General features: G+C 65.8%; 2 protein-coding genes across 6 annotated transcripts in view; both read right to left on the minus strand.

Moving 5' to 3' along the window:
- Positions 1–15,492, minus strand: part of PLXNB2 (plexin B2) — a 30,733-nt gene extending 15,241 nt beyond the window's left edge. For 2 of the 4 annotated variants that reach the window (XM_070411346.1, XM_070411344.1), the window contains exons 1-2: positions 15,409–15,492; positions 3,894–3,946 (exon numbers count right to left, since the gene is read on the minus strand). The gene's annotated coding sequence lies outside the window, so the exon portion shown is untranslated. Of the gene's footprint in view, positions 1–2,568; positions 2,588–3,893; positions 3,947–8,173; positions 8,230–15,408 lie in introns of those variants that run through there. The other 2 variants (XM_070411345.1, XM_070411347.1) reach the window with 2 other exon arrangements.
- A 934-nt stretch (positions 15,493–16,426) lies between these two features.
- DENND6B (DENN domain containing 6B) lies at positions 16,427–27,488 on the minus strand. Of its 2 annotated transcripts, XM_070411348.1 has the most exons (19): positions 27,327–27,488; positions 23,053–23,091; positions 22,937–22,979; positions 22,295–22,407; positions 21,856–21,936; positions 21,286–21,391; positions 21,093–21,172; positions 20,950–21,012; positions 20,609–20,664; positions 20,302–20,424; positions 20,115–20,210; positions 19,929–20,023; positions 19,761–19,826; positions 19,433–19,587; positions 18,928–18,981; positions 18,526–18,635; positions 18,315–18,417; positions 18,158–18,232; positions 16,427–18,087 (listed from the first exon to the last, which is right to left on the minus strand). In XM_070411348.1, exons 1-19 carry the CDS (start codon positions 27,486–27,488, stop codon positions 17,965–17,967), a joined length of 1,743 nt encoding a protein of 580 aa, XP_070267449.1. In that variant the 3' UTR covers positions 16,427–17,964. The 2 variants fall into 2 exon arrangements, with proteins under 2 accessions (XP_070267449.1, XP_070267450.1); XM_070411349.1 differs by lacking the exon at positions 20,950–21,012.
- Between the last annotated feature and the right edge of the window lie 487 nt (positions 27,489–27,975).

Below are 27,975 nucleotides of genomic sequence, written 5' to 3' on the forward strand. Positions count from 1 at the left end.
GCACATACCCGGGTTATGGGCTTGAGCCCCAGTAGGGGGCGTGCAGGAGGGGCCTCCCGGGAGGATCTGTCCATGCGTAGGAAGTCCTCCTTCAAAGGCCAACCCGGACCCCCTCCATGCTGGACCCTGACCGAATACCAGGAAACAGCCCGGGGCGGGGGGGGCGGGGACGGGCATGGCTGCCCATGTGTCCTGAGTGCCCAGCCCTTCCCCACCTTCCGGGTGGCAGACAGACACACCCACTCTCATCTCCAAGGAAATCCCCGCCCAGCCCTTCACGAGCTGTGCACCCGGCAGTCTAACCTATGACCGGGGCCTGGCCACCTCAGCCGCAGGGGGCAGGCCTGGGTGTGGCCGCCCCAGGACTGCACCCTGGCCTCCACCTCCTGGTCTAGAAGCACCTGCAGGCCCGCCTCCGAGGCAGAGCACCTCCTCCGGAGCCTCCCAGCGCCACGGGCAGCCCTATCCGACATGCAAACAGGTGGACCAGCCCAGCCAACGCTCAGTGGTTGAGCGTCGACCTATGAACCAGGAGGTCACAGTTCAATTTCTGGGTTACGGTTTGGTCTCCAGCAGGAGGCATGCAGGAGGCAGCCGATTGATGATATTTCTCTCTCACAGATGTCTATCTCTCCCTTTCTCTCTCTCTCTCAAAAAAACACCAAAACAATAACAACTTCTTTTTTTAAATCCTCACCCGAGGATATGTTTTGATTGACTGATTTTTCGAGAAAGAGGAAGGGGGGCAGGGAGAGAGAGAGAAACATCGACTGGGGATGAAACCCACAACCCAGGTATGTGCTCTGACCAGGAATCGAACCCGCAACCCTCTGGTGCACGGGAAAACGCTCCAACCAGATAGCCACCCAGCCGGGCTAAAACCATTAAAAACTTAAAAGAAAGAGCCAGCAGGTTGTCACACACCTGCCGGGCACACGCTGCCACCTGACAGGAAGCACAGGTAGCCAGAGCTGCCCCCGCGGGGAGCTGGGCTCTCGCTGCTTCTGGGCCCCCAGAGCCGCCGGTGCAGCCTGGCCCTGCCTCCCTGCCCCCTCCAGCCCGCCCCCCTCCCTTGAACCAGCAGAGGGTCCACTGGGCGCTGCCCGAATCTGAGCTGGGAGACCCCGGAGTCCGAGTGGGGGCACCCCTCCAGGGCTAGGGCCGGCCGCGTCTGCGTGCAGCTGTCCATCTGAGCGCACGGCCCTGCACGTATGCAGGTCCACACACGCGCGAGGGATGACCTGCTGAGGCTGGGCTCCAGGTCCCCAATCGGAGGACGGATCCAAGGCCCCACAGTGTCCTTGAGGAAGAACACACAGGGTTCTCTCCCCCCAACTCAGGCAGGGCCGCCGGGCCTCAGGCCTCTGCCACCTGGGGGTATCCCCGTGCCCCTCACCCTCAGGACCACCCTCCGTCCTGGTCAGAACCCCCACCAGCTCCCACTGCCACCCCACAGGCTACCCTTTCCTGGTGCGGGCATGAGCCCATCCCTGGACTGGCTACAGCCTTCCCCGATGGCACCTGTGACGTGACACCTACGCAGCCCTGCCCATGCAAGTGCCTGAGTGGGGCCCGGCCCCGGGGGACGGTCGAGGGACCCAGGCCCCGTCTCCCAGGCTCCCTCACCGCCAGAGCAGCCGGCACACCCTTTCAGCCATCAATCGCCTCCCCAGATACTCTTATTCCTCGAGAAACAACTGCTTTTCTAGTCCCCTTAGTGGCCCCGTCCGCTGGCCTTCGCCCACCTGCTCAGGAAAAGCAGGAAGGGGTAGGGGAGAGGGTTCTCTGGGGCACGGGCTCTGGGCAAAGCTGTGCTTACGGGGATGGGCTGGCTTTTCCCGTGGACCCTGTGGGGCTCATGTCCAGCCAGCTGCCTGCTTTGCTTGGGCCGCTAGGAAGCCCCCTCCGCCGGGCAGCTCCTGCCTCTGCCCAGGAACCCCCACACACTGTGCCCTGGGGAGCCCAGTTCTAGCCCAGCCAGGGGAGGAGGAGAGGTACCCAGGCTACGGTGTCCAGGAGGGAGGGGACCCAGCAGGGCCCTGGGAAGGAGCCCCTGGCTGCCTGGGGGCAGGAGGCTGGGCAGGGAGAGGTGACGGGGGGGGGGGGGGGGTGGGGGGGGGGTGTCCAGCCGAGGCTGTGAGAGGAGGAGCCGGGGGAGGAGAGGGGGGCTTGGGTCAGAGTCAGGAAGATTCCACAAGCCCCCGTGGACTGTATAGCAGGATCCTCACCACACAGACTGCTCTCTAGGCTCGTCTGCCTGTCCAGAGGGGCTGACAGCACAGTTGGGGAGATTCCCAGATGTGGGTGTCTGGGCACCCAGGGGTGGCCCTAAATCCCAGGCACCAGCCAGCAGTCACTCCTGTGTGTCCTCCCGGTAAGGAAAGGGCCTGGATGGGAGCTCACCGCCCCCGGCCCCCATCCCCGGCCCCCTGCGTCCAAAGTCCACTCTGTGCACCGAGCAGCTGACCCGGCCGCCTCAGCCTCAGGACTCGACTGGCCCTCCCTGCCCGGCCTGACCCGGCCCCTCAGCCAAGACTGGGCTGGCCCTCCCTGCCCGGCCCCACTCACCCGAGAGAGCAGAGCCGAGCAGAGAGCCAGCCGAGAGCCCCAGAGGCTGCGGCTAAGCTGCCTGTTTGGCGGCTGGCTGAGCCGGGAATGAATGGAATGTTACCCGGCTGGGAGGGAACTCGGGCGGTGGGGCGGGGGCAGGGCGGGGGCGGGGCGGAGCCGGAGCTGCGGGAACCCAGGCACTCCAGCAGTCCAGTCCCACGGACCCGTGCCCAGGCCCCCCTGCCAGTCTGAAGCGCCCGGCCGGGATTTGAACCCAGAGCCAACCGAGTGGGGAAATGCTGGGGGAACCCCCCCTTCTGAAACAGCTCTCAGCTCTGACCCTGAACCCTCCCTCAACCCTGCCCGCTCCCACCTCTGTGGTCCCGGTGCGGGAAAAGAATGCTGTGGGCTTTCTGTGGTTAATGTCCACTTGACGGAGTCCCGTCGGGCCCCCCCCAGGGGAGAGCCCAGCCTGGTCCTCTGGCCCAGGCCCCAGGGCTGCTAACCTAATGCTCAGTGAGTCCCTCCTGTGTGGTCCAGGACCTGGAACAGGCACCAGCCACTGCCCAGCCCGCCCTGGGAGAGCCGGCCAGGCCCACACCCGGGCTCCCTGCCCCAGGACCCTTCCGGGTTTCAGGCCGGAGGGCAGAGCGAGGCTCGAACCCCCCGTGCTGAGCCCAGGCTGAGCCCCGGTCAGTCAGGCTGGCAGGAGGGACTGGGTCACCCTCCACAGGCAGCAGCTGCCCTGCACTTCCTGAGCAAACACAGCCTCAGGTGACCGGCCCGGTCAGGCCCAGGAGCAAAGGGTGACCGAGCCGCCTGACCAGAGGCCGTGCGGGGCTGAAGGCAGGCCCGTGCGGGAAGTGCCAGGCTCGGCCAGCGGACTTCCTGCCCCTCCGCCTCGGGAGTTCCTGGAACGGGCGCTTCCTGTTTTGAAGGTGGCCCAGACCCCCGCCGGCCCTGCCTACGGGAAGCTGGCCACGGGGATTTCCTCGGGGCACCAGGCGGCTTTCCTGGCCGCAGGCCGGAGGTGCATTTCCAAGAAGTCACACACACGCCAGCCTTTGCCACTGGCCCGGGAAGGGTCTGGACAGGCGCCCCTTCCCACCAGCCCAGACCCGCCCGTCTCCCTGCGCCCCCCCCCCCCGCCCCCCCACACCAAGCAAAACCTGGCTCAGGAGCCGGACCTGGCAGTGGTCTCCACGGGCAAGACACGTGAGCAGACATGTACACACAGGTCCCGGCAGGACCAGGGCCTCACGCAGCCAGGGAGCAGCCCCTCCGGCCCCGCTGCGAGGAGGTACCCCCCACTGCCTGCCCACGGCGGCCCAGGCCCCACTCACCCAGGCTCCAGTGGTCCGGCTCAGTCTCTGCTCCCGACTGGCATCAAGATTCTCTAGGAAGCAAAGGAGAGAGAGACAGTGGTCTCACCACAGGCTGGCCTCCTCCACCTGTCTCCCCTGCTCCATGTCTGGGGTGGGGAGCAGTCCAGGGGGCCCCAGACCTCCTTCACCCCCTCCATGCCCCTAGCCCAGCACCCCACTGGGGGGCACACACTTGGTCCTTCCACAAGACAAGCCTGATACTCTCTTTCCTCTGCTCAAGACAAGGAAAAAGAAGTGAAGGGGACGAGTCTCTGGGTGGCCCAGTCGGTTGGAGCATCGCCCGTCCACCAAGAGGCTGCAGGTCCGATTCCCCGTGGGGTGTGCCTGGGAGGCAACCCATGTTTCTCCCTCCCTTCCTCTCTCTTAAAAAAACACAAACAAGCAAACAAAAACCAACGGGCGATATCCTCGAGTGGCTAAAACAGGTTTAAAGTAACAGGTTTAAGGAATAAAATAAAAATCGCTTTGAAGGAACGTGCACACCCACAACCCTGCGACGCTGCTCACTAGCTGTGCGGCCTTGGGCAAATCACTGAACTTCTCTGGGCCGCATTCCCACCCGTGAGAGCGAGACCGTCGCCCTGAGCTCCTCCTGGGGTTTGTAAGGACGGAGGTTCATTCAGAAAAGCCTCAGGAGAGTTGTCACACTGTAGCCCTCGGCCAGGCTGGCTACAGTATCCCTGCTGGGAGCCGCCCACGTGCACCCGCGGGGAGGCCGTCCAGGGCTCCTTCTCAGATGGTTCATTAGAGCGAGAATCTGGCCCCCACCCAGCCTCCCGCCGGAGCCCTGAGCAGCCGCAGGACCCACGCAGGCGGGTGGTCCGTGCGACCCGTGGAGCCAGGTGGCTGTGCTCGGGACTCTGGGTGTCTTGTGGGCACACAAGGGTCTCCGCTGAGCTGGTCTAGAAGCTTCCTCCAAACTGAAAACAGTGAGGCCTGGGGGCAGGCTGGGGGGCTGGACAGCAAAGCAACTGCATTTGTGAAAAATTTGTAACATTCATTCCGCCCTGGCCCGGTGGCTCGGTTTGTGGCAGCGCTGTCCCTTGCACCAAAAGGTTGCGGGTTCGATTTCCAGTTGGGGCCCATACAGGAGGCAACCAATCGATGTTTCTCTCACATCAATGTTTCTCTCTCCCTCTTTCTCTCTCTCCCTTCCTCTCTCTGACAATCAATAACAATATTTCCTTGGGTGAGAAATTAAAAAAAAGAAAGAATATATTCATGCATTACTTGACTAAAGAGAGGTGCATAATAATGATCACCCCCCCATTCCCTCCAGCTCCCCTCAGCCTCAAGGACTCCCCCTCCTCAACCCCTCCCAGCCTACCCCAACCCCCCACATCCAGGCTCAGCCACTGAGCCCTGCATGGTGCCCCCACAACTCCTCCACCGGCGTCAGCCCCCCACCTCCCCACTCCCCTTACCCCAGCCCCCACCCCTGCTCCGCTGGCGTCAGCCTGTGCAGCACACTCCCCAACATGGTCACCCTCCACTCTGAGGGACCCAGGCCTGGACCTGTGGGGCCCAAGGGGAACCAGAGGGAACCAGGAGGGCAGGAGGCGGGCACAGGGGCAGCAGCGCTTCCCTTCGGTGTCCTCAGCCGCTGGCCGAGCGGGAAAAGCTTAACCTGGACGGAGGGACCCAGGAGGAACCCTGAGAGGTGCCCCACTCAAGGCAGCCTTTGTGAAGGGAGCGAAGGTCACGCCACCGGCTCGAGGGTCAAACCACAGGGTGTCAGGACTGGTAGCCTCATGAGAAAGCGAGGCCCAGCCCCGGGGGCACAGCACACACCTGCGCCTCCGTGTGCCTCTGCCTGCCCTCGGCCTCCTCCAGCCCCAGCACCGGACCAAGGCGGGCTCCCAAGTCCCCGGCCCTCCACTGGCCCATGCCCGCCACCCCCACCCCCACAGCCACCCCCACCGGGGACCTGACCAGGCTGGGCCTCCGTCTCAGATGCTCCCAGAGGCAGCCCCTGGATGTCTCCTCCCGACAGACTGGAACCCTCTCCTTCCTCCGCCACCAAGTCCCAGGGCCTTTCCGAACTTGAGGTGCCTCTGCTCGCACTCACCCCTGCCGGCCCTGCGTCTCCCACCCCCACGAGCCAGCCTTCTAACCCAAAGGGTCACTCATGATCCTCAGGAGAAGAAGGCTCCCTGGGTGCCCAGAGCCCGAGGCCACAGCTGGCCCCTCACCGCCCAGCGCACACACACCGACCTGCAGAGGGGCCTCGAAGAGCCGGACTGTGGGCTTCAAACCCCGGCTGTCATTCTTTCTTTTTTAAAAAATATATTTTCATTGATTTCAGAGAAGAAGGAAGAGGGAGAGATAGAAACATCAATGATGAGAGAGAACCACTGACCAGCTGCCTCCTGCACGCCCCCTACTGGGGATCCAGCCCCCAACCCAGGCCTGTGCCCTGACTGGGAATCAACCACTGAGCTCTGACTGGGCTCTGTCATTTCCTACTTGGGTTCCTGGGCTATTCACAGAGCGACACTGTGCCTCAGTTTCCCCATGTGTAACACGGAGGTAGTAAGGGCATGGACCTCGGTGAGCTGCCCTGCGGGGTGAGTGAACCCATGAGTGGGAATCCTCATGGCTGTGCCTGCAGTGGAGGCCGTACTCATGATGTCACCATGTCTCTGCTTTTGCTGGACAACCCGCCCCCCCCCCCCCCCCCCGGAAAACTCCTACACATCCCCCAGAGCCCCGGGACACTCATCCTAACCGACCCTGCAGATCCTCACTTATCCTCTATGGCCGATGGTCTTCACCGATAGGCCCTCTGTGAGCAAGGTGAACACAGGATAGGGCCAGGGGGACACCTGTGGGTCTGAGCCCAACAAACCCAGGAGGGGGTGACACAGTGGAGGGAGCCAAAAGCACCTGTGCCCCTGCAGCTGGTCCCCAAGCCTCACACATAGTCGTGTCTCCTCCCCCAGCCAGAGCACCAGAGGGACAGTGATGCCCAGGGAGTCGCGGCCCCTCCTCCGCACGGCGGACCCTGTGGGAGCAGCACGAGCCCCTTGCCATCGGTCCCCTGGGCTCCCTCCCGGTTCCATCGCCTCTAACCCTAACCCGCAGCCGCCAGACCCTGGCATAGGCGGTGCTGCCCCCATCCAACTGGCAGAGGGAAACAGGAGGAGCCCAGGGCCGGCGAGGGCTGTCCGCCCCATCCCCAGGTCTCCGCCCGCCCCACCTGGAGTCGGGCACTGAGGCTTGGGGACAGTCAGGGGTTCTTTCCACTATTTTTGAGCAAACACAGTCGGAGCAATTTCTTAAAATCAAAACAACAGACAGAGCTCCCGCCGGTGTGGCTCAGTGGATAGAGCACCGGCCTGCGGACAGAGGGGTCCCGGGTTCGATTCCGGTCAAGGGCAGGTACCTCGGTCGCAGGCTCCTCCCTGGCCCGGGCCGGTCAGGGCGTGTGCAGGAGGCAACCGATCAATGTGTTTCTCTCACATCGATACTTCTCTGTCTTTCCCTTTCCTCCACTCTCTCTAAGATCAATGGGAAAATTACCTCGGGTCACGAGTAACAACAACAACAAATCAAAACAATGGAAAGCCGCCACGAAGGAGGGCCCGGCAGACAAACCCGGAGACCAGACGGGCCGGGCGTGGGCAGGGCCTGGGCAGACAGGTGAAGGCTCACCGGGTGGGACAGCCCAGCCTCTGTGTGTGTGTGTGTGGGGGGGGGGCCCAGTCCTGCGGAGGGCACCCGGGACCTGCAGGTGGGGTGACAGAGAGGGCGCCCCAGGCGAGTGGCTGCAGGCACCTCCCCCCCCCCCCACGCCCCACCGGCAGCTGGCGGCCTGGGGACCGGGTCGCGAATGCAAATCTGCAATTAGCGGCCGCGCGCAGCAAATCAGCGCAGACACAGCAGCCGGCCCCGCACCTCGGCCCGGGCTGCTCCCCAAACCGCGCGATGGGGGCGGGTCAAGGCTCAGCGCCCGGAGCCGGCCCCCCGCCGCCCGCCCCCCGCGTCCCGGAGGCCCCGCCGGCGCCCCTACCCAGCGGCCCGGGCAGAGCGCGCCCGGCTCCCGGCGCCGGCGCCACCGGACTCCCCCGGGAGCCACCAGGGCCGCGCTGGCTCTCGGGGCGCCGCGCCCGCCCCCTCCCGCGGCCGCGCACTCGGGGGGGGGCACGTGGGCGCCGCGCGATCCCCCCCCCGCCCCGCGACCCGACGCGCCAGCCTCCAGGCCACGTGGGCGCAGGACCCGACCCCGCAGCGCTCACCCGGGTCGCACCGACGAGCCGCCCCGCCCTCACCGGCCGCGGCCCCCGGTCCCGGTCCCGGTCAGACCAGGCTCGGCCCTCCGCACCCGGCCACCCGCCCTTTGGCCCGGCAGCCGCCCGCCAGGCCCAGTCCCGAGGCCGGGCCGCGCGCCCTGACTCACCGGAGGCCAAGGTCTCCCGCGGCACCTGGAGCGGCGGGCGGGGCCCTGGCGACGGGCAGGGCGGGCAGGGCGGGCAGGGCCTTGCGTCAGCGCCACCGGAGCCTCCCCCGGGACCCCTCCCAGGTGTAGGGTGTCACCCCCTCCCTCCTCCGCCAGCGGGGCCCTGGGCCGCCAGCCTGCACCCTGGGCCAGGGGTCCCACCTGGCGGGATGGGGGGGCTGGTCCGGCCTCTCCCGTGGTCTGGGCTCGGGATCCCGCACGAAAAATCACCCCAGGTGGTGGCGGTGGGAAGGTCCCAGCCGAGACCCACAGCCCAGGGGAACGAGCCCGGGGAAGCGCCGGCTCCCCACCCCATCACGCAGGCCCCCCGCCCTCCCCTGCCGACCCCAGCCTCACTGATGTGCCTTCCCGGAGGGTATCCAGGCGCTCTGGCCCCTCGAGGCCTGGGGTCAGGGCACCAGGATGTCTGGTCACCAGGATTACTGCATGGAGCTCCTGTCCTCAGGCAGCGCCAGGGGGCTCGCCCCCCCCCCCCCACCACCACTGCAGCCTCTGTAGCTGTGGGTGGCCACCCAGACTGGGACCCCAAGCTGCAGGCAATGGGCCATCTCCCGCCTCCACCACTGCCTACCTGTGTGGCAAGGTGGCCGCCAGCGGGGCTCAGTGGTTGAGCATCGACCTATGAACCAGGAGGTCACCGTTGGATTCCCGGTCAGGGCACAAGCCTGGGTTGCAGGCTCGGTCCCCAGTGGGGGGCGTGCAGGAGGCAGCCGATCCATGATTCTCTCTCATCATTGATGTTTCTCTCTCTCCCTCTCCCTTCCTCTGACATCAATAAAAATATACATTAAAAAAAAAAAGAATATGCGGAAAGGAAGGGGTGCACTTCGGCAGGTTTGGACATTCTCCTGAGATAACTCCCCAGGGGTTGGCCGTTGTCAGATGGCGAGGGACAGGAAGAGGGGGGAGAGGTTAGAAGGGGCCAGACTTGGGCCGGGGCCAGCTGGGGCAGGGGCGGACACTGCAGGGTGTCCGTCCACAGCACAGGAGAGGCCTCTGGGCACGGATGGCGAAGAAGCCGTCCAGACAGCCGGCCAACCACAGAAGGGCTCCTGCGTGCCTAGCTGAGCGCTAATCCCTCATCCCAGCTGGGAGAGGAGGGGCCGTCCTTGGATATTCGGGCTCAGTGACAAGCACAGACCACCGGTGTCCGCCTCCCTGCCCGCCGCCCCCCCACCTCTAAATGCCCACATTTATCTCTCCTGCAGGCTCACCCCCCACAGCTGGCTGGACCTCGTCGGCCAGGGCCGCCTGGGACTCTGGGTGGCTGCAGGGGGCCCAGGACCAGCCCCCCAGAGCCCCCTTTCTGGGCCATGTGCAGGAGGTGGGGGTGGGTGTGAGGGGCTGACGGGGGAGGGTGAAAGCAAGTGAGGAGCCAGCAAGGCCTATAATCTCCCCGTCAGTCTGTCAGCGCCTCAGCGGTCACCCCGGCCCCACCTCCTCCGTCAGAGCCGAACCCCACAATTAGCCTGGGGCACCGTGCCAAACGGCCGTGCCAGCCCCCACGCACGCCCACGTGACCACACGTGTGCAGGTACACACGTCTGTGACGGCAATGGGGGCCCTGTCCCCCAAGAGTGTCCCCAGGAGGCACCCCAGACCCAGGCACTCGGGCTTGAGAGGCTGTGGGTGGGAGGCTCGGTCTGTCCAGTCCCAGCGCTGGGTCGGCCCAGAAGGCCCGGAGGGGCGAGAGGCCTGGAGCTGGCCTGGAGGGAAGGTGCCTGCGGGGAGGGCCCGTGTTCTGGAGCTGCGGGGCGTTGGGAAAACCCCAGGGAACAGTGCAAGTCTCCGGTCCAGTGAGGCCGGGGACCTGGTGAGGTGCACAGTGCTGGGGGCGCTGGACAGGTCTGGAGGCCGGACTGGTAGCACAGTGGGCAGCGACCACAGGACAAACACTCGGGCTTTGGGCAGGCAGAGCCCGGGATCCCAGCGAGCAAACGCCCGGCTCAGGGTGAGACAGGCCCCCGGTGGGTCACTGGGGAGGGGGTCAGATTGCATGGGAGGAGGTCGGCTCCTGGCCTGCCTGCCCAGCTCCCTGGGGCCAGGCCCACCCCCTTCCCCAGTTGGTGGTCACTCAGTTGAGCAAGAGGCTGCCACACACAGGATGGACCAGAGGCCGTCTCCAGGAAGCACGGCCCGGCTGGGGACAGCAGACCTCCCTGGCCTTCCCCTCCTCCTTCTCCGGCCCTTCCGTCCCCCATCCTGACTCCTTTCCTGGGGCCTGAGGTACCGGAGGGTAACCCCCCAAATCAGGCCAGGTGCCAAGACCAGGCTGGGAGGCCAAGCCCCTCAGGTCCCCTGGCCAGTCTGGGGAGCCTCTGCCAGGCTGAGAGGGAGCAGGGGGCCGAGCTGGAGCCCCCTGCACAGCCCCCCACACCCCTGCCCTCTGAAAATGGCTTCTCCCCCTCGCTGGGCAGAGGAGGGGGGGCCCCAGCTGAGCCCCTTCCCCTTCCCTGCAAAGGGCACCTCGGCAGTGACCTGGGCCCTGGTGCTCCTGCAGAGCAGGCCCCCAATTCTGAAAACACCCTGGGGTGGGGGTCCGGGGCTAGAATCCACAAAGGCCCAGCACCCCACCTCTAACTGGTCCTCAAACCCACCTCTCCACCACCCAGGTCACCCCCTGCTGCCAAGCTGCCATCCCACACCCTCTGCACCACGCATGCCACAGGCCCCCTGGCACCCCAAGACAGAGCCACCCTCCCTGGCCTCTGCCCAGCACCCCCTCCCCAGCACTCCAAGACCCAGGTGAGGACAGCACCCGCCCCGGGTGGGCACCAAGCCAACTATCTCTCCCCACGGCCACCCGTGCCGCCCGGAGCACTCCCGCTGGGGCCTCTGGAACAGCCCCAGCCGTAACAGCCAAGCGGGGCGCCTGGAGGGAAGCCAACAGCGCCCCCCAGCATGACCCCCAGAGCCACCCACGGCCATGCCCTGCACAGGTGGCGAGCGGGCTCGGTGGCCCCAGACCAGACAGAGCCCGAGGCCAGCTGGGGAGAGCTCGGCCTGGGCCTCCACTGGGCCGGCGGCCGGAACCGCTCCGACTGGGGAGCAGACGGCCCTGCCCGGCCCTGTGTTGACTCAGGTGTCTCCTGCAAGGCGGACATCAAACCCTTTCCTCTTCCTCACGCTTCCTGAGGAGGGGGCCCGGCTGGGGCCAGAGACCCCGGCTCGCCAGCCACCGTGCCTCTCAGCCCGGCGCCCACACGGGAACTGGGTGGGGGAGGGCACCCCGGGAATCTCATCTCCACACCCAGAAGTGCAATGCCCAGGGCAGGGCTGGTGGCAGAGCTGGGGTCAGAGCCCAGGCTGCACCCAAAAGGCCCCCTTCCCCTTCCCCTTCCTCTTCCCCTTCCCCTCTCCAAGGCCCTTGCCCTGTCCTGGGACCCATGTGGAACCCAGATGGGGAACTGCCCGAGTTCAGAAGTCACACAATCTCCGAGGACCGGGAGAGGCTGTGGGCACTGAGCTGGGCCTGCACCAGATCCCAGCCCGGGCCCTGATCCCAGCCCCGCCCCGATCCCAGCCCTGCCAACAGGATGCCGGGCAGAGGTGGGCCGAGGCCACAAGTGGGGCAGGTGGGGGCGCACCTTGGTGTGGGAATGTGGCTGAGAAGGCAACACTGGGCGGAGAACAGAAACCCCAGCTCCAGGTTCAGCCCAGCCTGGGTTCCTCCCAGGAAGGTGGGGTTGCACCTGGGGCAGGGCCGCCTGGCAGGTGAAGAGCAGAGGGAGTGACTGCATAGCTCAGAGGGAGTTCCGGTAGCCCTGGGGGGGCCTGGGGCAGAACCACAGAGCCTGTCCGAGGCGGCTGAGGCGTGGGTGTGGGAGGCCCGGAGGGCAGCTGCACCTGTAGGGGAGCCTAGGACGGGGCTGGGCTCCCGCCTCATCCCCCCCAGGGCAGACAGAAGCAGAGCCGGCAGGGGAGGTGGGGCAGGGGATGTGAAACCAGGGAAGGGAAGAACGGGAGAGAAAAGGGAAGCAGAGGGGCCACGCCCCTGAGTCACCCACAGGTCCCACGTCCCGCCTGGGATTAGAGACCAAAGACAATTAGCTGGAGGCCACACCCCAAACACAAACGGGAGAGGGACTCTGCCCAGCCCCTACCTGCCAGTGACTCAACCGGCCCGGCCAGAACCTGCCTCTGCCTCTGCCTCTGCCTCTGCCTCACGGAGGGAGTCGAGGCTGGGGGACCGCTCTCCTGGGCCAGGCCTGGGGCGGCCCCCTCCCCTCACCGCCCCCAGCTTTCCTGGCACGAGTCCAAGGCAGCTCCTCCACACGGAAGACAAGCTGGTTCCCCACCCAGGAGACCAGGGGCTGTTGCTGCAGCAAGGACGGAGGCAGGCCCTGGCCGGGTGCTCAGTGGTTAGAGCCTCAGCCTGTGGGCAGAGGGGCCTCGGGTTTGATTCGATCAAGGGCACGCGCGTACCTTGATTGCAGGGTCCCTGGCCCCCATTCAGGAGGCAACCAATCGATGTGTCTCTCTCCTGTTGATGTTTCTGTCTCCCCCTCCTCCTTCCCTTCTACTCTCTCTAGAAATCATGGGGGAAATATCCTCAGGTGAGGATTAAAGAAAAAAAAGAACAGAGGCGGGAATTCCTGCTCACGGGAAGACGTCTTGGTGGCAGAGGGCGGCCTCTCCTCACCAGGCCACCCCCTGCCTGTCACACCCACCCACGAGGGGGCGGGGGACAGACACCCCGATGCCTCCAGAAGGCTCAGGTCCCTGGGACGCCTCCTGGGGGCCGGGGCCAGTGCCATATGGGCCCTCCCCAGGCTGCCAGCCCACCCCGCGCCTTCCAATCCCATCTCTTCTGCTCCACTCGGCTGGGCTGGGGCCAGGCCCTGGCTCCCCGCGCTCTCCCAGCTGCTGGCTCTGCCTCTTCCATGAGGTCCCTGCAGGAGCTGCTGGCAGCTTGGCTCTGGGCACACACGGCAGGAACCCAGGGAGCCCACCTGGCAGTGGCCCCTCACCTTGGGGTCTTCGCCCGTGGGACAGGCTGATGGGCACCACATGCCAGCAGGGACATCCACGGGGGCCAGAGCTGGGCCACGAGGGGGCTTGGGAGGAGGCAGTGTGTGTCCGCGGCCCCTCGGGGGTCAGTGAGGAGGCCGGTGGGCGGCCTCAGCTTCAGCCTCTGGGAGACCCCCGAGCCCCGCCCTCAGCAGCCTCAGTCACACCCACACCTGTGCCCTGGCATCTCTGGGAAGCACAGGGTGTGTGAGCAACCCACCCAAGGCGCATCCCAGCTCAAAGCCGTGGGTCCCAGGGCCTCTGGGGATGAAGGGTCCTGGGGCTGGGCCCCTTGCATGGGGCTCAGGGCTCCTCCTGCCCCATGGCCTCCCCAAGGCTGGCTCTGCGAGCTGCTGGGGCCACCCCTGGGCGTTCTCCAACCCGAGGGTGACGCATCCCCTCCCACCCTGCCCCCCCATGACCGGTCGGAGCAGCCTCGGAGCTGAGCTGCCTGGGGGAGGGGGAGCTGCCCAGACTAGCCGGTCTCTTCCTCCCGGGGCTCTCAACCCACAGCCCCGGAAGTGGATCCCTCTTCCAGGCTGCGGCCTCCCCCTTGGTGGCTGGACACGGCTGGATAATCCAAAATAATTCTGTCTTGGCAGGCGGCCGGCGGGGGAGGGGGACTGGAATTCCAAGCCCTGTTTTCCTCGGCAACTTCCCTCCCCTCCCGGGTGAGGAGCCCCCGCCGCCCGCAGGCTTCCTGCCACCCTGGGCCCAGGCTGGGCCCCAGGAGGTGCGGAGGGAGGGGGTGGGAGCGCAGAGCCCACCTGCTGGTGCTCAATCTTCCCTGGGGATTCCTGAGCTGTCACACCACAAACACACACCACCCTCTGGGGACCCTGGGGCAGCAGAGGCCCTGCCCCTCCGCCCTCCGTCCACCACCCACCATCCACCCTCAGGCCTCGCAATGGCTCTGCCCTCCACGCTAGGGGGGCATCTGGGTATGGGGTGGGCTGAGAACCCCCCCTCCGGGCGACCTCGCTCTTGCTCTCCCACTCTCCTCCCCCTGGGATGGGGGGCGGGGGGACACGCAGAGGCTGAAGTTAGACATGAACGGGGAGCTCCCTAGAGAGCCCCTCCGGCCCTGGAACATTCCACCAGCTTTGAGGCCCAGCCGCACCCCCAGTCCTGACCCCCACCCCAGCCACGGTGGGCGCAGACAGACCCTTCATTCCTTTCCCAAGTTGCTGGGAGGAGGAGCCCCTAGACATAGCAGGGAGCTCTGGGCTCTGGGCTCAGGGACCCCTCAGATTGGCCAGTAGCCGCGCTCAGAGGGGCGGGAGGCCTATCCCAGGGGGCTTCCCACAGGAGGAGGCGTCCGAGGAGCGGGTCCAGAGGGTGGGTGCGGGCCCCAAGCTCTGAGCCCAACCCACCCCTGCCCGGGTCTGAGGCTTCCTGGGCCCCAGGGTGTCCACCCAGCGCCGCACCAACAACCCACAAGGGAACTGTCCGCGCAGGCCGCCTGTCCCAAGGCAGAACCTGCACCCGTCCCGGCCCGGCCCGGCCCGGCCCAAGTCCTCCTCACGGGAGCCCCAGGGGCTGTGGGGCCGAGGCCTGCACAGGTCCGGCCCCTGGAAAAGCCGGGCTTGCACCTGAAACCAAGCGGGGCGACTGGCGCGGGAGCCGGGGCACAGCGGGCCGACCTCGGCCCGGGCACGGGTCTCCGCGGGGCCGGGGTGGGAGGGAGGCTCGGACCCGGGCCGGAGCGGGGAGCTCCAGAGACGCGGGCGGCAGGAGGGGGCGCTGCGCCCCGCCGGGGACCGTCGGCTGAGCAAGACCCGGCCCCGGGCGCCGCAGCCTCGACCGCCGCCTGGAGACCGGGGTTCGGGCGGCCCGCCCCAGCCCGATGGGCACCGGCCGGCGGCCCAGGCCCGGCCACCCTCCGCGGAGTGGCCGCTGCCCGGGGCCCCCGCGCCCGGAGCGCTCAGGCCGGGGCGCAGCAGCTCACGGCGAAGCCCCCCGCCCCGCGCGGCCGCCCCGCGGGCCCTGCACCCCATTTCGTACCTGCTCGTCCGCCGACAAGACTCGATGGCGCCCGGGCCGCGTTCGGCGCTGCGCTCCGGCCCGCGCGGCTGCCATGGAGACGGGCCTTTGTGTGGCCGAGGAGGGGCCGGAGCGCGGGAGCAGCGGCCCCGCCCCCGACGGGGAGGAGGGAGAGGCGGGGGGAGGGAGGGGAGGAAGCGGAGGGGAGGGAGGGGCGGGCCGGCTGCCCCTGCGCCCCCGCGCGCCCCCCGCGCGCCCCCGCCCCCCGCGCCCAGTGTGCGTCACGGCGCCGGGCAGGTTCGGCCCGGTTCTGGCCCAGGTTCGGGTCAGGCAGCAAGCGCCCTGGGTCACAGGGGAGCCCAGGCCTCGCGATGGGGGAGGGCGCCGAGCCGAGCGAGGCCCCAGGTGCCCCCGCGGTTCTCCCCGAGTCCCCACCTCGGTCGGGGAACAGGCGCCAGACCTGCCTTCCCGGGTCGGGTGGAGGCTCCTGGGGACCGCAGCACCCACTTCCTGGGGGAAAGGCGCCTGGGAGTCTCCTCGCAAACGCATCTGTGGCCCCAGCTGCCCCCCAACCCCACCCTGGGCCCGGGGGACTCGCACTGGCCCCACGGCTGGCCCTTCAGGGCGGAGGTGCGCGCGCCGCCCCGGCTGGAGAAGAGGGGGGACCCGCGTGCCTCTGCCGCGGTCTCCAGGCAGGACAGGCCCAGGACGGTCAGCACCGCTCCCCAAACTCTCACCCGCACCCTCACACTGGGAGGCCCTCTCCCCTCTGTGGGGACCTGCCCTCCACCTGGCCTTGTCCCTCCTGCAGACCTCCCCCCGCAGGCACCTCCTCTCGGGTGCTCCCCACCTTGGACCTGCCCCCCAGAGTATAGGAGGGTTACTCACTCCTTTCAGCATCTCGCTGCCCTCCCACCCCTTCAACTCCAACCACATCCACACCGTGCCCACCCCGCCCCCACTGCAGGGAACCCCAAAAGTACCCGCGTCTGACAGATGCCAACTTTTTACTAAAAAAAGGAAGTTAAAACACAAGCAGTGTGGTCACAGCACTTTTAATACCAAAAGTGTGGGAAGGCCACTGTGCCAGACTAAGGAGTCTTTAAATAGAGCGCAGGAAGCTGGGGTGCACTCCTTCCTGCGGGAGCAGACACTGCATCTCCGCCCGTGGCCCTGCACAGCCTCCAGCCCGGCACAGTGGTCACCGCAGCACCTCCTGGGACACTGGGCTCCTGCCCATCCAGGCCTTTCCGCCCTCAGGCTCTGCTGGGGGGGGGGTCTGCTCCTTTGACCCTCTACCCCTTCCTCCTCGCTCTGCACCCCCCACTGGGTCCTAGTGAGGGCCCAGCCTGGCAGTGGGCTCGGGTTAGAGGCTGGCATTAGGCTGGGAAGAGGGCCGGCTGCTCAGAGTGGCCTCTGGGGCCAGTGTGGGCTCAGGGGCCGCCAGCTTGTTCTGCTAAAACGCAGTCACTGCCTCTGAGTTCCTCAGTTTTCAGACGAAGACAGTGAGACTGTCCCAGGGTTAGGTCTGGGCCAGAGGCTGACAGACGCCCAGACCAGCCCGTTGCCATCTGCCTGGGAGGCCTGCGCCCTCCAGGGGCAGGACTGAGCGGGGCTTCAGGAGGGACAGGAGCCCCACCAGCCTGCAGCCGCCCGCTGCCAGGACCTGCCAGGACCGCCTCAAGGAGACACTGAGCCCCACGCGGCCTGGCCCAGCCCCTCGGGTGGGGGTCTGACGGGGAGCCTTACTGCAGGCCCACCGCTCTGGCCCTTCCCCTAGCTGACCCTGCTCTCATCCTGTGCCGAGGGGGGCAGCGCTGGGCCTGGCTGGGGCGGGCACCCCCTCTGGGAGCTGGGACCCAGGCGGCTGTGGCTGTGGAGGCTCGGGCTGGGGTAGGGGGGGCAGGCAAGCCACTCAGGCTGCACATAGGGTAGATGGACCTGGGCAACCCCAGTGCCTCTAGCCCTGGGGGGGGGCCGGGGGTATTACTCCAGGGACAGGACCTGGGACAATGCCTGGAGGGTGGGAGCCCATGGCTGGGTCCCACACTGCCCCCTAGTGGCCTCTCAAGAAACCAGCAATCAGGAGGCCAAGGACCTTGGGCGAGGGGTCCCCGACCCAGGCGAGTGGGTGGGTGGGCCCTGTGAGGAGGGGCTGCGTGTCAGCTGCCTGTTCCTGCCCTGAGCTGGGCAGCCGGGTGGGGCTGACACATCAAACGCAACGCATGGGGCCTTTCAGGACTCGGCAGACGGGTGCCTGGCGGGGGGCAGGGCCCCAGGCCCCAAGCAGGGAGGGCTCACAGCCAGCACCGCCCCCCCCCCCCCCCCAGCTGGCAGCCCTGCAGCCGGCAGGAGGGGCCAGGGGGAGGGGAGGCTCCAGCCAACACATGACCGTCAACAGGGAGGGCTGAGGCTAAGGCTCCAAAGCCCACTTTACTGCTGGGACAGAGGTGCTGGGAACGGCAGGGAGCCTGGTGGGCGCTCGTGTTTGGCTGGGCCGCCCTCCCTGGAGAGAGGGAAGCTCAGCCAGACCCAGGCCCCGGGCACGAAGGCCCGGACCACACCCTCTGGCCTGTCCTAGGGAGGGCACAGGACGGCCTGCAGGTCCTTGGGCAGGGAGCCGATGGCCGTGTCGATGTACAGCCGGGCCTGCTGCAGCGTCTCCTCCGTCACAGGGAGCTGGTGGCCCTGTGCCCGCACCTGCAGGGGCAGCACTGGTCAGGGGGGAGCGGCCCCGTGTCCCGATGGCCGGGCAGGGCAGGCTGCTCACCAGCTTCTCCCGAAGTTTCAGGACCAGGTCCACGACCTCCACCTCGGACTTGCCCTTCATCCAGGTCTCGATGTTCTGCCATGAAAAGGTGGGGCCACCCATCACCACAGCCCTCCCCAGTCCCCCCCACCCCCCAGTCCCCCCAGCCCCCCCTTACCGCCTCACAAATGGCCTCCAGGTGCAGGGCCTCCAGTTGATGGGCCATCTCCTTGCGCCGCTGCCGGTACCAGCCGTCAAAGTGGGGGGACTTGAAGAACCGCCTGTGAGTGAGAGGCAGCGGCCGTGGGGCTGACCCGTCACGGGGTGGGGACGGGCACCCTGTACCCACCAGCAGCAGGAGCCCAGGTCCCGCACTGGCGTCCACCCACCTGTAGAGGCCCAGCCAGTCACCCTTGAGGATGCAGGTGAGCTGGGGCCCCGCCTGCTCCAGGCTGCACAGGAAGTCCTCCTGGTGGAAGGGGCGGACCTGGGGAGGGGTCTGAGACAGGGGCCAGGTGAGCCCTGGTGCCGGGAGGGAACAGCGTCCCAGGCCCGGCACCCGGGCTGGCCAGGACCCTCCTCGGGACACAGCCTGATCCCCCCATCCTGCTGGGAAGACCCCAGAGGGGCGGCCTGGAGCCCTCTGCGTGGCTCCATTGCTCCGTCCTGTAAGGGACAGTGGTAGGTGTGGGGACGGCCTAGAGCCTGGGGACCCCAGCACCATGACCTCCTCCCCCCCCAGAATCAGGACAGGAGCCCCCTCCCAGTCTCGCCCAGAACCTGAACCCCACCTTCCAGGGCGTGATGCTCTTCCGCAGGGGCATGAGGCTGGCCATGTAGTGCTCCTGTGGGGGGCAGTGGCCTGGGCCTCAGCCTGGGGTCTCGGGGTCCCCGCCCCCACCCCGCCCTGGGCCTCAGCCTGGGGTCTCGGGGTCCCCGCCCCCACCTGCCCGCCCTGGGCCTCAGCCTGGGGTCTCGGGGTCCCTGCCCCCGCCTGCCCGCCCTGGGCCTCAGCCTGGGGTCTCGGGGTCCTCGCCCTCACCCCGCCCTGGGCCTCAGCCTGGGGTCTCGGGGTCCCCGCCCCCACCTGCCCGCCCTGGGCCTCAGCCTGGGGTCTCGGGGTCCCCGCCCCCGCCTGCCCGCCCTGGGCCTCAGCCTGGGGTCTCGGGGTCCCCGCCCCGCCTGCCCGCCCTGGGCCTCAGCCTGGGGTCTCGGGGTCCCCGCCCCGCCTGCCCGCCCTGGGCCTCAGCCTGGGGTCTCGGGGTCCCCGCCCTGCCTGCCCGCCCTGGGCCTCACCAGGGGGATGAGGAAGCTCTGCGTGAGCTCCAGGAGGTGCCGCCTCAGCAGCGCGGTCAGCACCCCCGCCGGCCGCTTCTTCTGGAGGCCCCGGAGCAGCCGGCGGAGCAGGGCCTTGTCCCGGCGCAGGTGCGCGGTGTAGGCGGTGTAGAGGCCTGGCGGAGGCAGGGCTGGTCTTGTCCTGGGGGCTCCCTCCCACACCCCACAGCTGCCCCCTTCAGGGGTGCCTGCACACCTGTCCCTGCCTCCACCCCGCCCCCCCCCCAGGACGCAGAGCCCACGCCTGGATCCTGGAAGGAGAGGAGGGGCTCGTCCCAGCGGCACACACCTGGTTTGGTGTCAAGGGTTTTCAGCCTCGAGGGCTTTTTCAGCTTGACCTGCTTAGGGAGGCCCCCTGGAAACAGAAAACGCTGATGGCCCCTCAGGGCCCAGGCCCAGAACCCAGGCGGTCGCTGGGCAAGCCTCCCCAGGCCCGGGCACTGCCAGGCCACCTCACCTGACATCCTGGGCTCCCCGACACGGAGGATGTGGGGCCAGTGCTGGAGAGTTTTGATGAAGAAAGGGTTGGTGACCCCCAGGACCACGTTAGGTCTAGAGAGAGAGAAGGAGGAGGGAGGAAGCAGCGGCAGGCCCGGGAGGGGGCATGGGCGGGGTGGGGTGGACAGAGAGGCCGCGCACTTACGGGGCCTGCGTGCGTGTGGTGAACTCCTTGAACTCGCTGTCGTGGATGGTGAAGTAGGGGCGATAGTCGCAGCAGAACTTGAGGGGCTGCAGGCAGCTTCGGGGGAGGGTGGGGTGGCACAGCAGGCCCGTAAGCACCGCTGGGCAGGCGTGCCCCGACTCAACGCCCTCCCACCGCACCTGGCTACCTGGTCAAGGCCAGCACCATCTCGGAGGACACGGCGGGCGAGGGCGCCAGCACCACCAGGGGCTCCCCGAGGAGCATGAGCTCCCACAGCGTCTGCACGTGGCTCAGCACAGGCTGCAAGCACCTGGGGGGGAGGGGGCGGGCAGCCTCAGGCAGCGACCTACGCCCAGGAGCCCTCCCTCCATCCCTCCCTCCGGGTGCCTGGCCTCTGGAACTTTCCTGCCCCGGCCCATGTGGCCTCCTCTGTACAGCTCTCCCTCACAGACCGGCCGAGGGTCCATTCCCGGGGCAGCGGCCTAAGGGCTCACCTGCACAGGTCCAGCTCGTGGACACTGGTGAGCACCAGCGGAGCCGGCAGCAGGTTCTGACGGGAGGGGTGGGTGGCATCAGGTGGAGGGTGAGCGACCACCATTAAGCCCCAAACAGCACCCCTCACCCCGGAGAGCCCTGGGGGTTGTAGCCCCTGCCCACACACCTCCCACCCATACCCCCCACAGCACGGGGCGGGGGGGGCGGCGCACCCAGACACAAGCCCCTGGCTTTGCCTGGTGTCTGGCCATCCCACAGGGCTCCCGGCAGGGGGTGGGGAGGTCCAGGCAGGTAGTGGGTGGATGCAGGTGCCGTGCCACTAGCCCAGGAGGGGCCCCACCTCTTGGCCACACTGCCTCAGAGGGCTGGCTTCAGGCTTGTCCACCCTGGATGGGACGTGTACCTGGGGGTGGAGGCAGCAGCTGCAGCCAGGAGAGGCACCCCCATGCCCTGGGCACCTTTCTGCCCCCCGGCCACCCTCACCTGCAGGACGACGCCCATGACTGGCAGGTTCAGGGTCTGCCCAGGCACCGGGGCCGGCCACTGGTCAATCTCACTGCACACTGTAGTCCAGGGGGTCAGAGTCAGGAGCCTGCCCTGTGGAAGCGGCCTGCTGAGGCCACTGGGTCCCACAGCTGGACCATGAGACTCTCTGGCTGTCCCAATGGCCACTCACCTGCTTCCAGGCAGGGCGCCAGCTTGTCAAAGTACTCGGGGGCAATCAGGCTCAGCAGCGCCTGGAACAGCCGGGTGAAGGGCAGGCGGGACACCAGCACCAGAGACTGCGGGCCCACGGCCGAGAGAGGTCACCCAGCCGGGCCGGGCGAGGTCACCCAGCCACACAGGCATCTGCAGGGCCCTGGGCCTGGCTCATCCCGTCACCCAGGGCCGTGTGCTCCGCCAGCTCACAGGACAGCTGTCCCCGGACGGCCCAACTCGGACCCCAGGGCTATTCTTCCCAGGACAGGACGGGAAACCCCGAGGACACGGGTGGGGCTGGACCCTGGGCCTTCAGACGAAATGCATGTGGCCAAGGTTTCTCTGGGGGTTTGAGCTCAAGGCTGAAGCTCACGTCCTAATCCTAAGAGTGAGAAGCAGGGGGCCTGGGGCCCAGGTGCTGTGCTGGGTGAGGGAGGGGCTGCAGCAAGGGTGGGGTGGGGGGCACCCTCACCCCCTGCCTGCTGCCCGGTGCCCCTGCCCTCAGCGCCTGTCTCAGTGGTGCCCCTCAGGGGGCCCCATGGCTCACCTTCTGGAAGTAGCCCCTCTTCACGGAGCTGTCCTTCACCTGCCGGAAGTACACGTAGCCGAAGTAGTGTGCGGACTCCCTCTGGAAGGAGCAGTCAGCAGGTGGCGCCACTCCCCACGCGGCTCCTGCCCACCCAGACCCAGACCACTCTGCGGGGCTGCTCCACGCTGTCCCTGGTCCTGGGGGCAGGCCCAGGCCCGCGCATCCTCCACTCAGAAGCGGGGAAGCACCTCCAGAGGACCATCTGTGCAGACTCGGGGAGCAGCCAGGCCGCTGCACACCAGCCACACCCGGCCACTCGCATGTGCACAGGGAGAGCTCCGTGGAGGCCGGGGCTGGCCAGCGCCCTCCTGCCCCACAGGCCCAGGCACCTGGGAGGGGCCGGGCCAGCCTGAGCCTGGCCTGTGGGCAGCGGAGGCCGGAGAGGCAGCCCACTCACCTGCAGGGACACGGGGGCCGTGCGGTCGTAGTGCCTGTCGCCGGTGGGCCGGGGGCTCCTCCGCCCTCCACACTGACGGATTCGGAAGCTGAACTGCGTGTCCCCGAGGCAGCCTGGGAGGGGGCAGCCCCCTCCATGTCAGGGCCGGAGGCCCACCCGCCACCACGCGTGGGTGGGGACACAGGGACGGGGAGGCCCTGTGAGTCTGACCGCTGAAGGCCCCAGAGAGAAAGCCCCGCTGCTGCGTCTGGTTCTCCCAGGGGAAGCCCCGGTGTCCTCACTCCTGCCCCTGCGTTTCAGAGTCAAGTCCGCACCCAGACGCACGGGCAGCAGCCCCTGTCGGAGCACAGGCGGCAGCCCGGAGAGGCAGTGTGGCGGCAGGCTGAGCCCGGCACCCGGAGCGGGGGAGCAGCAGGGCCAGCTCCTGGTGGCCTGAAGGAGACCAGACCCCGCTGGCCCCTCTTCCCGCACAAATCAGGGAACCTGTTGCCTCTGCTGCATGGTGGGCTCGGGTGTCTCCTCAGAGCGCTTCTGGGCTGTGCTGGGCCCGGCCTGGGCCCCAGGGGCTCCTGGATGGTCCCCCCCCAACCCTCTTCCTCTCACACCCCCGCCCAGAGCCGGGAGGCTGCCGGAGTCGCCTACCTGAGTGGGAGTCAGGAAAGGACAGGTAGCAGATGCTGCTTTTCTGAAACACATGAAACCCGGTGAGGGCTGGCTCGCTCCTGGGCACCGTCTGCTCCCCAGCGGGCGGGACCCACCTCCTTGTCCGTGAGCTGGAAGTCACTGGGGTACACCAGCTGTGGGCACAGAGCGCTCGGTGAGGCTGGCGGGCTGCTGGGCTGCAGTGTGCTCCTCTCCGCCCCCCCCCCACCCCCGCCCCGCAAGCTCACCTCCTCCTTGGCTCAGACCCTCCTGCCTCTCCTGCCTCGGGCTCCCCAGGCCTCTCGGCACCAGGCCCCTAAGGACCCTCCTCACCTTGGCCAGCACACCCCTTGGCAAGCTCCCCACCTCCCTGCCTGCACCCCTGGCCCTCGAGGCCACTTGCCCAAACTGTGCTTGGGTCTCCCTGACTCCACCATCGGCCCTCTGTCCCCACAGCTGCAGGAGGTGCTTCAGATCCTGCCATGGTCTCTCTCGCCTGGAGTGGCTGCAGGGCCCTCCCACTTCCTGGACCCCATCCCACCAGCCAGAAGGCCTGAGCTATGCCATTCCCCTGGGAGGCTCTCAGATCGGGCCAGCAGGCCCCTCACCTTCTCTTTATGCAGACGTCACCTGACACAGTGGCTTCGCTGTCTCTCCACTAGCCCCCACTAGTCAGGGGTCCGGGAGCTTCTGACCTGTACCCCGCCCCGAGTGTGAGCTCCAGGAGTGTGCCCTGGGCTCCGCAGTGTCCAGTGAGTGTGACCAGCTAGACAAGTCACACACCCCTTGGGAGTGGATGGTCAGTGAAAACCGGACACTAAGTGACCGGCTCTGAGTGACCTGCGGGGGGCGCAGGGAGCACTGCCCACTGGACTCCTGGCAGGGTCTCGGCACAGACCTGACGATTCCGAGGGGCCCTGGGCTCCCAGCACCCACGCCCTGAACTGTGCAGCCTCATCAGCTGCTCAGAAGCCCAAGCACACAGAGCTATAAGGCCACTTGCTTAGAATTCACTTTCTAAATGGTTACATTCTAGAAAATTAGACATGAAAATGCCATAAGGAAACAAAATAATCTCTTAACTTTTCTTGTGATTTAAATTTTTTTTATTGATTTTAGAGCAATAAGGAGAGAGAGAGAGAGAGAGAGAGAGAGAGAGAGAAAACAGCAATTTGTTGCTCCACTTATGTATGCATTCATGGGTTGATTCTTGCATGTGCCCTGACCAGGATGGAACCTGTAACCTTGGTGTGTCCAGACGACCAAACAAGCTACCCAGCCAGGGCCTGCTCTTGTATTTTATTATTATTTTAATCCTGACCTGAGGAGATGCTTTTACTGATTTTAGAGAGAGAGAGAAAGGGAGAGGGAGAGGGAGAGAGAGATAAAGAAACATTGATGTGAGCCTAGCTGGCGTGGCTCAGTGGTTGAGTATCGACCTATGAACCAGGAGGTCAGGGTTCCATTCCTGGTCAGGGCACATGCCCAGGTGGCAGGCTCGATCCCCAGTGTGGGGTGTGCAGGAGGCAGCTGATCAATGATTCTCTCTCCTCATTGATGTTTTAATCTCTCTCTCCCTCTCCCTTCCTCTCTGAAATCAATAAAAAATATATTAATAAAATACATATCCTATCCTATATAATAAAACCCTAATATGCAAATTGACCAAACGACCAGTAGCTATGATGCGCACTGACCATCAGGGCAGACACTCAATGCAGGAGCTGCCCCCTGGTGGTCAGTGCACTCCCACAGGGGAGCACTGCTCAGCCAGAAGCCAGGCTCAAGGCTGGCGAGCGAGCGAGCGCAGTGGCAGTGGTGGGAGCCTCTCCTGCCTCCAAGGCAACACTAAGGACCCTTCAGGGGATGTCCAACTATCGGAGGGGAGCGGGCCTAAGCTGGCAGTCAGACATCCCCCAAGGAGTCCCAGGCTGCGAGAGGGTGCAGCCTCTAACGTTTGTGTGTGTGTGTACTGTGTATATATACACACACACTGAATGTCCAGATTATTATGACCACCTGACGTTTGTAGGCAAATTAGCTATAATTTCGTGCTGAAGTTGCTAGAGGGCCAGACTATTATAAATAGGGAAGCAGGTTGTTTACCACGACAGTAGAAGTGACTTTTTTCTGAAGATATGGGTAAACAATGCGATTTAACAGCCTTTCAACGTGGGATATATTTGAACGTGAGTGGCCAGATTATTATGACCACCTGACATTTGTAGGCAAATTAGCCGTACACTGCATCGTATGGGATATGGAAGCCGAAGGCCTGTTCGAACACCTTTGCTGTCTGCAGTTACCAAGATAAAACGTCTCCAATTCGCACAGGAACACAAGGATTGGACAGTCGAGCATTGGAAAAAAGTCATGTGGTCCGATGAATCACGTTTCCAGTTGCATCATGCAGATGGCAGAGTGAGAATTTGGCGGAAACAGCATGAAAGCATGCACCCCACATGCATGAGTACAACCCTTCAAGCTGGTGGGGGCAGTGTTATGGTTTGGGGCATGTTTTCCTGGCATGATTTGGGCCCTTTAATTCGTGTGGAACAACGTCTGAATAGCACAACATACCTAAGTATCGTTGCTGATCAAGTTCATCCTATCATGTTGATGGCGTATCCCAATGGAGATGGCTTCTTCCAACAAGACAAGGCGCCATGCCACGGTGCTCGTATTGTGCAGGAGTGGTTTCAAGAACATGAGGGAGACTTTACCTTGCTGAGGTGGCCCCCACAATCACCAGATCTCAATCCAATTGAGCATTTGTGGGACGAAGTTAAAAGAGCCACCAGGCAGCTGGTTCCACAACCATCAGATCTCACAGAACTGGACAGTGCTATTCATCAGGCATGGTGTCAGATTCCTCGCATCGCTTTTCAACATCTCATGGAGTCAATGCCAAGAGGAATCACCGCAGTATTGAAGGCAAAAGGTGGCCCAACGAAGTACTGATGGGGTGGTCATAATAATCTGGCCACTCATGTTCAAATATATCCCATGTTCAAAGGCTGTTAAATCGCGTTGTTTCCCCATATCTTCAGAAAAAAATCACTTCTACTGTCGTGGTAAACAACCTGCTTCCCTATTTATAATGGTCTGGTCCTCTAGCAACTTCAGTGCGAAATTACAGCTAATTTGCCTACAAACATCAGGTGGTCATAATAATCTGGACACTCAGTGTATATATATATTTTTTAAAAAGAAAAGAAACATTTATTGGTTGCCTCCCACGTGATTGAACCTGTAACCTTGGTGTATCTGGACGACACTCTAACCAACTGAGCTACTCAGCCAGGACTTCTCTTGTGATTTTATGGGGAACAATTTGGGCAACAGTAAGAATGTGGGCTCTGTGATGTTGGGTGCACCACCTCACCTCTCTATGCTTGGGCCCCTCCGAGAGCTGGGCGGACACAGTAATGCACACCTGGTGGGGATGGTTTGGTGCGTGGGGTTTGCACAGAGCTGGGCACCGTGCAGGGCCCGAATCCTCACTGAGAGTCAGCCCTTTCTGTCTCGAAGACCTAGGCTTCCCGTGGCCTTGCGGGGCTCAGCAAGGCCTCAAATAAAAACATCCCTCATCCCCATAGGCTTTCCAGGATGGGTGTGCAGCCAGCCTCCTCTGGGCCAGCTGCAGCCCCAGGTGCCCTGCCCGTCCCCTCCCAGGAAGTCCCGGAGGGTGTGGTGAGGTCTACTCCAGCCTCCCCTGCACCGGCCAGCTTCCTGGCCGGCAAGATGGCCTTCAGGGCGCGGGGACCACCCTGACAGCCCTTGGGAAGGCCTCTGCTGCATTTTCATCCACGCCCAGAGGAAGAGAAGCTGCTGGGTGGGGGGCGGGGAGCACTGCAGACAGTGGGAACACCCCAGGCCCCGGCGGGGTGCAGCAGGCTGGAATAGGACCCACAGGGTCTGGATCTGATTCTAAGTGAACGAAGAGGTGCAGCCGGATTTAAGCAGAATAGCCACAAAGGAGGGGGTCACAGCAGCGGGGGGGATGATCTGAGATCCTTGTTGCCAGTGGAAGTGTCAGCCTCTGCCGCCCATAGGGTGTGTGTGTGGGGGGGTGGGGGGTGGGGGGGTGGGAGGGGGCCGGGGTGACCCCTGGGATTCTGGCTGGAGCAACGGAGGGGAGACGGTGCCGCGGCCACTATGGGGAAGGGGGAAACGAGGTTGTTTTTTTTTGAGGAAAGTCAAGGGCATCGCTTGGGTTATCCACAGTGCAGGGCCCCTATCTCCTCCATCCCAGGGGGGAAGTCGCCTCTCCTTCCTCTGCTGGGGCGCGCCTCTTCCAGGAAGTGACAGCACAGAGTTTCGGAGAGGGACAGGCCGGCGGCCGCGCGACCACCGCCACCTCCGCCCTCCGCCCCGCCCCCCCGCTCACCTCCAGCGCCTGTCCCAGCTCCAGGTCGAAGGTGACCACGCACACGCACTCCAGCCAGGCCGAGAAGCGCGCCCAGGGCGTCGCTGGAGCCCGCGCCCCGGAGGACGGCGCGCCAAGGCGGTCGCGAGGCCGGCGGGGCCAGGCGCCCGACGGCGCGTCCATCGTGGAGACTGCAGCGGACTGCAGCGCGTTGCCGGGGAAACGGCCAGGAGGCGTTGCCGGGTAACTGCCTGGAGGCGGTGGCCGCGGCGCAGGTCGGGAGCGCGCCGCGGAGCAGCCGAGCGGCGGTCGTGGGCCAGAGAGGCCTTTCCGAGGTCTCGCCGCCCCCTGGCGGCCGGAGGAGCGCAATGCAGCGAAAAGGCGCCGAGCCCACCAGCGAGACGGGCCCGCGCGGGCTAGAGCGGCCCGGAACGCTGAGGCGGGACTTCCGGCGGGTTTGTGTGGGACCCGGGAAGTGGGTCAGACGCGCGTTGGGCCCTGGGCAGGATGTTCCCTTTCCACTAGTCGCGCAGTCCGGCGATGGGGGTCTGCACCGCGGCTGCTCCCTGTGCCCTGCAGAGCTGCCCCGGCCCGGGTTCGCCCCTGCCCGGGCCGTCTTTTTCCCCACGGCCAGTCCTCGGGGCGTGCGACGGCGCCCACGGCCTGCTCT

This window comes from Myotis yumanensis, unplaced genomic scaffold (assembly GCF_028538775.1).
Source record: "Myotis yumanensis isolate MYYU_CA2020_CCGP unplaced genomic scaffold, mMyoYum1.0.hap1 SCAF_3, whole genome shotgun sequence".
NCBI lineage: Eukaryota > Metazoa > Chordata > Mammalia > Chiroptera > Vespertilionidae > Myotis > Myotis yumanensis.

Bases quoted from the DNA above. Each gene is read 5' to 3' on its own strand.
- DENND6B (XM_070411348.1), bottom strand. From the start codon at position 27,488: ATGGACGCGCCGTCGGGCGCCTGGCCCCGCCGGCCTCGCGACCGCCTT. The intron at 20,211-20,301 runs GTAGCCAGGTGC...CCTCCCCCGAAG, and splicing joins ATGGTGCTGGCCTTGACCAG to CTGCCTGCAGCCCCTCAAGT. The intron at 19,588-19,760 runs GTGTGTGCCGCT...TGCCTCCGCCAG, and splicing joins AACCCTTGACACCAAACCAG to GCCTCTACACCGCCTACACC.